At 56.2% G+C, this 8,267-nt stretch overlaps 1 protein-coding gene across 1 annotated transcript; it reads right to left on the bottom strand.

Annotated features, from left to right (window-relative positions):
- Positions 1 to 252: 252 nt before the first annotated feature.
- On the bottom strand, positions 253 to 7,987 carry LOC119958992 (RDS/peripherin-like protein xRDS35). The gene is made up of 3 exons (XM_038787526.1): positions 7,265 to 7,987; positions 4,671 to 4,917; positions 253 to 904 (listed from the first exon to the last, which is right to left on the bottom strand). Exons 1-3 carry the CDS (start codon positions 7,843 to 7,845, stop codon positions 677 to 679), a joined length of 1,056 nt encoding a protein of 351 aa, XP_038643454.1. The 5' UTR covers positions 7,846 to 7,987; the 3' UTR covers positions 253 to 676.
- Positions 7,988 to 8,267: the final 280 nt, after the last annotated feature.

Below are 8,267 nucleotides of genomic sequence, written 5' to 3'. Positions count from 1 at the left end.
CCGATGTCTTGGCCTTCGCCTCTCTGACTGCACGGCAGCGAATTTTGCTGGAGTGGCGGTCGGCATCGCCACCGGGGGTAGCAGCTTGGTTGGGTCACCTGTACGACTTCCTGCGGTTAGAGAAGATAAAGTCTGAGTTAAGGGGGCTCAGCAGGGGGGGTTTGAGGAAAGGTGGGGGATGTTTGTGACCGTGTTTGAGGAGCTGTTCGCCGCAGGGGAGGGGGGTGGGGGGTGATGGGGGGAGGAGGGGGGTGGGGGGTGATGGGGAGGGGGGTGAAAAAGGTGGAAAATCTGTCCAAACTGTGCAGCTGATTGTTGGGAAGAATGTTTCCCGGGGTGTTTATTTGCTGTAACCTACTTTGATACAAGTCTGAATAAAATGCGTTTCGAAAGAGACACTGGACCTTTCAGGGCACAGGTCGAGGGTCATGGTGGTAAATGCCGCTGCGAGGGTGGGTTGTGTGTTTAGGGAGTGAAGCCTTCTGTGCATTGGCATGAGGCTGAATAGGGAAATGCTGGGGAGGTCACACAACGCCCTGAGCAGGACATTGTCGGCCGGGAGATTGTGATATTGCGTGATAAAGGAGAATCGACATTACAGATCAGCTATGTCCAATAGTTGCCTCTGGGGCGTCTCCTGTTACCCAAGCGGCCGTTACTCCCGTTCGGAAAATGTCTATTTATCTGTCTTGTCCCCCTCTGTTGGCGTCGCCTCAGCTGCCGCCGGCTCCGCTCGCACCTGGTTGAAGTTGAACTTGTCCTTCACCGCCTGCACTGTGGCACACACAGTCTCCATCGGCCCCTTCTCCAGCAGGTAACCCTCAGAGTCACACTCGGGGTTCCCCTGTCCCACGACAGCCTCCGTCGCAGTGCTGAGGTAGCGCAGACCCGTCAACACACCGAGCTGTGGACACGACAAACAAGACCCGAATCGTCAGACACTCCCTGTACAACAGGACATCCATCTACCCCCCCTATCACCAGGCGGAGGGCAGGGAGGTGAGTGGGCCACACTCAGAGGCAACCCGTGGGGTGAGACGGTAAGTAGTTGGGGGTTAGGGTCAGTCTTTGTTTTCTGATGGGCGACGGGCTGGGATCTCTCTCTATTCGGGTCCTCAGCTTCTCCCCATATCCATCAATGACCTGGGTGAAAGGCTGGAGAATAATCGCTGAAAAAATAGACAAAGCTGTCAAAGTTTTTCATTCCATACTCATCAGGTGGTGGTCTATCTGAAGTAACAGTGTTCGCTTCTCAGGAAGGATATATTGGCCTGAGATTTCAGTACCGCACAGGTACACGATACCGGGGCGAAAAGGGTTCATTTACAAAGTCAGGTTGCAGAGAAGAGGCTTGTATTCCCCGAGTGTGGAAGATTCAGGGGTGAATTAATCGAGAGATTTAAGATCATTGATTGAGGATTTGACGGAAACTTTCCTCTCCCAGTGACGGACACATCCTGGAGATTAATGAACGTAGGAATCAAATTAAATCTTAATTTAATGGAAGATTGTGACAAAGCAATGAAATGGCGAAGCTTCTTCCTGACACTTCCCACTGAAAGGCAAACACGGGATGATACAGCGGTTAACACTGCTGCCTCACAGTGCCAGGGACCCGGGTTAACACTGCTATCTCACAGAGCCAGGGACCCGGGTTAGCACTGCTGTCTCACAGTGCCAGGGACCCGGGTTAACACTAATGCCTCACAGTGCCAGGGACACAGGTTAACACTACTGCCTCACAGTGCCAGGGACCCGGGTTAACACTGCTGTCTCATAGTGCCAGGGACCCGGGTTAGCACTGCTGCCTCACAGTGCCAGGGACCCGGGTTAACACTGCTGTCTCACAGTGCCAGGGACCTGGGTTAACACTGCTGTCTCACAGTGCCAGGGACCCGGGTTAACACTGCTGTCTCACAGTGCCAGGGACCCGGGTTAACACTGCTGTCTCACAGAGCCAGGGACCCGGGTTAGCACTGCTGTCTCACAGTGCCAGGGACCCGGGTTAACACTGCTGTCTCACAGAGCCAGGGACCCGGGTTAGCACTGCTGTCTCACAGTGCCAGGGACCCGGGTTAACACTGCTGTCTCACAGTGCCAGGGACCCGGGTTAACACTGCTGTCTCATAGTGCCAGGGACCCGGGTTAGCACTGCTGCCTCACAGTGCCAGGGACCCAGGTTAACACTGTTGTCTCATACTGCCAGGGACCCGGGTTAGCACTGCTGCCTCACAGTGCCAGGGACCCGGGTTAACACTGCTGTCTCACAGTGCCAGGGACCCGGGTTAACACTGCTGCCTCACAGTGCCAGGGACCCGGGTTAACACTGCTGTCTCACAGTGCCAGGGACCCGGGTTAACACTGCTGTCTCACAGTGCCAGGGACCCGGGTTAACACTGCTGTCTCAGTGCCAGGGACCGGGGTTAACACTGCTGTCTCACAGTGCCAGGGACCCGGGTTAACACTGCTGTCTCACAGTGTCAGGGACCCGGGTTAACACTGCTGTCTCACAGTGCCAGGGACCGGGGTTAACACTGCTGTCTCACAGTGCCAGGGACCCGGGTTAACACTGCTGTCTAACGGTGCCAGGGACCTGGGTTAACATTGCTGTCTCACAGTGCCAGGGACCCGGGTTAACACTGCTGTCTCACAGTGCCAGGGACCCGGGTTAACACTGCTGTCTCACAGGGCCAGGGACCCGGGTTAACACTGCTGTCTCACAGTGTCAGGGACCCGGGTTAACACTGCTGTCTCACAGTGCCAGGGACCCAGGTTAACACTGCTGTCTCACAGTGCCAGGGACCCGGGTTAACACTGCTGCCTCACAGTGCCAGAGACCCGGGTTAACACTGCTGTCTCACAGTGCCAGGGACCTGGGTTAACACTGCTGCCTCACAGTGCCAGGGACCCGGGTTAGCACTGCTGCCTCACAGTGCCAGGGACCCGGGTTAGCACTGCTGCCTCACAGTGTCAGGGACCCGGGTTAACACTACTGCCTCACAGTGCCAGGGACCTGGGTTAACACTGCTGTCTCACAGTGCCAGGGACCCGGGTTAACACTGCTGTCTCACAGTGCCAGGGACCCGGGTTAACACTGCTGTCTCACAGGGCCAGGGACCCGGGTTAGCACTGCTGTCTCACAGTGCCAGGGACCCAGGTTAACACTGCTGTCTCACAGTGCCAGGGACCCGGGTTAACAATGCTGTCTCACAGTGCCAGGGACCCGGGTTAACACTGCTGCCTCACAGTGTCAGGGACCCGGGTTAACACTGCTGTCTCACGGTGCCAGGGACCCGGGTTAACACTGCTGCCTCACAGTGCCAGGGACCCGGGTTAACACTGCTGTCTCACAGAGCCAGGGACCTGGGTTAGCACTGCTGTCTCACAGTGCCAGGGACCCGGGTTAACACTGCTGTCTCACAGTGCCAGGGACCCGGGTTAACACTGCTGTCTCACAGTGCCAGGGACCCGGGTTAACACTGCTGCCTCACAGTGCCAGGGACCCGGGTTAACGCTGCTGATTCACAGTGCCAGGAACCTGGGTTAACACTGCTGTCTCACAGTGCCAGGGACCCGGGTTAACACTGCTGTCTCACAGAGCCAGGGACCTGGGTTAACACTGCTGCCTCACAGTGCCAGGGACCCGGGTTAACACTGCTGTCTCACAGAGCCAGGGACCCAGGTTAACACTGCTGTCTCACAGGGCCAGGGACCCAGGTTAACACTGCTGTCTCACAGTGCCAGGGACCCGGGTTAACACTGCTGCCTCACAGTGCCAGGGACCCGGGTTAACACTGCTGCCTCACAGTGCCAGGGACCCGGGTTAACACTGCTGTCTCACAGTGCCAGGGACCTGGGTTAACACTGCTGTCTCACAGTGCCAGGGACCCGGGTTAACACTGCTGTCTCACAGTGCCAGGGACCCGGGTTAACACTGCTGTCTCACAGTGCCAGGGACCCGGGTTAACACTGCTGCCTCACAGTGCCAGGGACCCGGGTTAACGCTGCTGATTCACAGCGCCAGGAACCTGGGTTAACACTGCTGTCTCACAGTGCCAGGGACCCGGGTTAACACTGCTGTCTCACAGAGCCAGGGACCTGGGTTAACACTGCTGCCTCACAGTGCCAGGGACCCGGGTTAACACTGCTGTCTCACAGCGCCAGGGACCCGGGTTAACACTGCTGTCTCACAGAGCCAGGGACCTGGGTTAACACTGCTGCCTCACAGTGCCAGGGACCCGGGTTAACACTGCTGCCTCACAGTGCCAGGGACCCAGGTTCGATTCCCGGCTTGGGTCACTGTCTGTGCGGAGTTTGCACGTTCTCCCCGTGTGTACGTGGGTTTCCTCCGGGTGCTCCGGTTTCCTCCCACAGTCCAAAGGCGTGCAGGTTAGGTGGATTGGGGGATGGGGTCCGTGGGCCTATGTTGGGTGCTGTTCTTCGAGGGGTCAATGGAGGCTCGATGGGCCGAATGGCCTCCTTCTGCACTGTAGGGATTCTGAGATTCTCTGAATGGATAGATCCCATCCCAGCAATTCTTCATTTAGCTGGTGGGCGGGTGGGAACAGACTCAACCACAGAGCGCCCGGAGCCTAGGTAATACCCCTACCCACCTCCCCACCTCACTCTGAAGGACACGGGCCAGCGAAACGGCGGAGGGCAGTCCTCACCTGCAGCACGTAGCAGAGGAGCACGCTAGTTCCGATAGTCGCCATCATCCCAGTGTAGTAGGTGAGCAGAGCCTCTCGACATCCCATCATCCACAGGTTCAACTCCTCGGTCTGGTATTCATAATTGAAGTGGGCGGAGTTGTTGGTGATTTGCCGCTGGATACAGGGCCGGGGAGACTGTGGGTTGCAGCAACTGAAGGGAACACCATCAACCAGATACCTGCCGTCCACATTGCTCTTAATACGGCTGAAACCACATGGGGAATAGTCAGATCGCAGAAGGGACACAGTATTCATTCCACAGGATTACATCGGAAAGTGGAAACACAAACAGAACATTCTCCTCAAATAGTTCATTATTGTGTACTTTCCTATTGAATGTATCTACACTATTCCCCTTCACCACTCCCCATGGGAGCGGGTCCCACATTCTCCCCACTCCCCGTGGGAGCGAGTCCCACATTCTCCCCACTCCCCGTGGGAGCGAGTCCCACATTCTCCCCACTCCCCGTGGGGAGCGAGTCCCACATTCTCCCCACTCCCCGTGGGAGCGAATCCCACATTCTCCCCCACTCCCCGTGGGAGCGAGTCCCACATTCTCCCCACTCCCCGTGGGAGCGAGTCCCACATTCTCCCCACTCCCCGTGGGAGCGAGTCCCACATTCTCCCCCACTCCCCATGGGAGCGAGTCCCACATTCTCCCCACTCCCCGTGGGAGCGAGTCCCACATTCTCCCCACTCCCCGTGGGAGCGAGTCCCACATTCTCCCCACTCCCCGTGGGAGCGAGTCCCACATTCTCCCCACTCCCCGTGGGAGCGAGTCCCACATTCTCCCCACTCCCCGTGGGAGCGAGTCCCACATTCTCCCCACTCCCCGTGGGAGCGAGTCCCACATTCTCCCCACTCCCCGTGGGAGCGAGTCCCACATTCTCCCCACTCCCCGTGGGAGCGAGTCCCACATTCTCCCCACTCCCCGTGGGAGCGAGTCCCACATTCTCCCCACTCCCCGTGGGAGCGAGTCCCACATTCTCCCCACTCCCCGTGGGAGCGAGTCCCACATTCTCCCCACTCCCCATGGGAGCGAGTCCCACATTCTCACCACTCCCCGTGGGAGCGAGTCCCACATTCTCCCCACTCCCCGTGGGAGCGAGTCCCACATTCTCCCCACTCCCCGTGGGAGCGAGTCCCACATTCTCCCCACTCCCCGTGGGAGCGAGTCCCACATTCTCCCCACTCCCCGTGGGAGCGAGTCCCACATTCTCCCCACTCCCCGTGGGGAGCGAGTCCCACATTCTCCCCACTCCCCGTGGGAGCGAGTCCCACATTCTCCCCACTCCCCGTGGGAGCGAGTCCCACATTCTTCCCCCACTCCCCGTGGGAGCGAGTCCCACATTCCCACACCCTCCGACTCTATCAAAACCTTTCAGAATTTTAACGGTCACCCTCACCCAGCTTCTCAATCGCCTCCTGATATTTACACCCTCACATTTCACAAATCATCCTGAGAAATCTTTTCTTCCCCCCTCCCGTGCCTCTATATCGTTTCTGTAATATAACAACCAGAACTGCACACAAGTGCAATCTAACCGAGACGCAACATGGCTTTGAAAATCCTCATTGAACATTGGGACAAGAGGAGGCCACTTGGCCCCTCAGCCCTGCCCTCCCATTCAATTAGATCATGTCTGATCTGTGTCTTTGCAGCGTAATCCCTTAATATCCTTACTGAGAATGTCATTGTGGAGAAGCTATATAAATACAGGAGGGAGAAAGGAATCGGAGATTAGGCTGACGTAGTGAGGTGGAGATGGGTGGCTGAAGGTTCACGTGGAGCATAAACAGCATTAACATAGCGGGAATGGGCCGAATGGTCTGTTTCTACGCTGGAAATTCAACGTAACAAACATCAACTCAGATTCGAAATTTTTAATTGGGCCCCAACCCTCACGGTGTTTTGGGGGAGGTAATTATAGATTTCTAGTCTCCTGTGTGTGGGGAACCTCCCCTTCGAACGCCCGAATTAGACCACACAGTCATCTATGCTTGAGATGTGGAGATGCCGGCGTTGGACTGGGGTGAGCACAGTAAGAACCCTTCCAACACCACGTTAAAGTCCAACAGGTTTGTTTCAAACACGAGCTTTCGGAGCGCTGCTCAGGTACATAGAACATAGAACAGTACAGCACAGAACAGGCCCTTCGGCCCTCGATGTTGTGCCGAGCAATGTTCACCCTACTCAAACCCACGTATCCACCTTATACCCGTAACCCAACAACCCCCCCTTAACCTTACTTTTTAGGACACTACGGGCAATTTAGCATGGCCAATCCACCTAACCCGCACATCTTTGGACTGTGGGAGGAAACCGGAGCACCCGGAGGAAACCCACGCAGACACGGGGAGGACGTGCAGACTCCGCACAGACAGTGACCCAGCCGGGAATCGAACCTGGGACCCTGGAGCTGTGAAGCATTTGTGCTAACCACCATGCTACCGTGCTGCCCCTGGTGTTGCAAGACTTCTTACTGAGCGTCTGTCGAGACAGAGAAACCGAGTTTAACGTTTCGGGTCAATGACTTTCCGTCGGAACTTACTCCCTCACTTCGCGATTATTGAAGTCCAGGTACCGATTACTGATCCACTGCACCTCAAACCAGTCCCTGTAGTTGTTATTCCCGCAACACTGGAACTCCATCTGGATGTGGTCGACGGTTCTCTTCTGGTAGCATCTGCCTGGGGTGTCCGTGTCCTTATAGAAGCGGATTCCATTCTTCAGGCCAATCTTCAACGAGGCATCCAGATTTCCCCTCATGAAGTAGCTCAAGAGGGAAGCAAACAGCATGAGAAAGGTGAAGAGGGAGGCGGAGATCAGGTAGGGCTCTATGTAGCCCTTCCACCGGGGAAACTTGGCAAGGTCCAGTGAGTCGTTGCATATTTTGACCCCGCCGAAATTGATGAGCGTGGACAGGAGCCCCACAAAGATGAGGGTGTTGGGGACGAGGTGTATGTCAGTGTTGTCCATCACCTCGCTCCGCCTCTTCAGCTCACACTTGAGGTAAATTCCCAGAGCAAAGGTTAGGACTCCGGTAAGAATCGAGAGCCAGCAGAGCATCCATAAGGACTGTGCCAACTGCACGCGCTTTTGGAAGGTGAACTTCACTTTGAAGAGGACCATCTCTGTGAACAATCTGTGGTGTCTCTCTAGCTCTACGCAGAGGGGATGGGGGGGGGGGGGGGGGGGGGGAGTGGGGAAGAGAAGTTCGCAACGCAATCAAATCAGATCGGTTCGAGAGCGACAGCCCCAACCGGCTCTTCCATGGCGGAGCCGCACTGTTGACCGTGGGGAGCGGAGGAAATGGAGAGGGAAAGCTTTAACCTAATCTCCCAAATGCCAGGTGCTAAAGCTGTGATTTAGAACCCGTTTCCTGCCAATAAAAATAGAGAGTCAATTGTCCAAATCAGCAACTTGAGTCTCAATGTCACCTGTGAGGTTTATCAGTGATTATCATTCTTTAATACCTCTGGTGCGGCCCACTAATAGGCACAGTCATAATCCTCGATCGCTGGCTCAGTTTGCAAGTCTGAAAGTATTTTGTT

Source organism: Scyliorhinus canicula, chromosome 31 (assembly GCF_902713615.1).
Source record: "Scyliorhinus canicula chromosome 31, sScyCan1.1, whole genome shotgun sequence".
In the NCBI taxonomy this organism is placed as follows: Eukaryota; Metazoa; Chordata; class Chondrichthyes; order Carcharhiniformes; family Scyliorhinidae; genus Scyliorhinus; species Scyliorhinus canicula.
The sequence above is the reverse complement of the archived record's forward strand: the minus strand, read 5'-3'. Positions and strand labels throughout refer to the sequence as shown.

Bases quoted from the DNA above. Each gene is read 5' to 3' on its own strand.
- LOC119958992 (XM_038787526.1), bottom strand. From the start codon at position 7,845: ATGGTCCTCTTCAAAGTGAAGTTCACCTTCCAAAAGCGCGTGCAGTTG. The intron at 4,918-7,264 runs GTAAGTTCCGAC...ATGTGGTTTCAG, and splicing joins AATAATCGCGAAGTGAGGGA to CCGTATTAAGAGCAATGTGG. The intron at 905-4,670 runs GTGAGGACTGCC...TCGTGTCCACAG, and splicing joins TCCTCTGCTACGTGCTGCAG to CTCGGTGTGTTGACGGGTCT.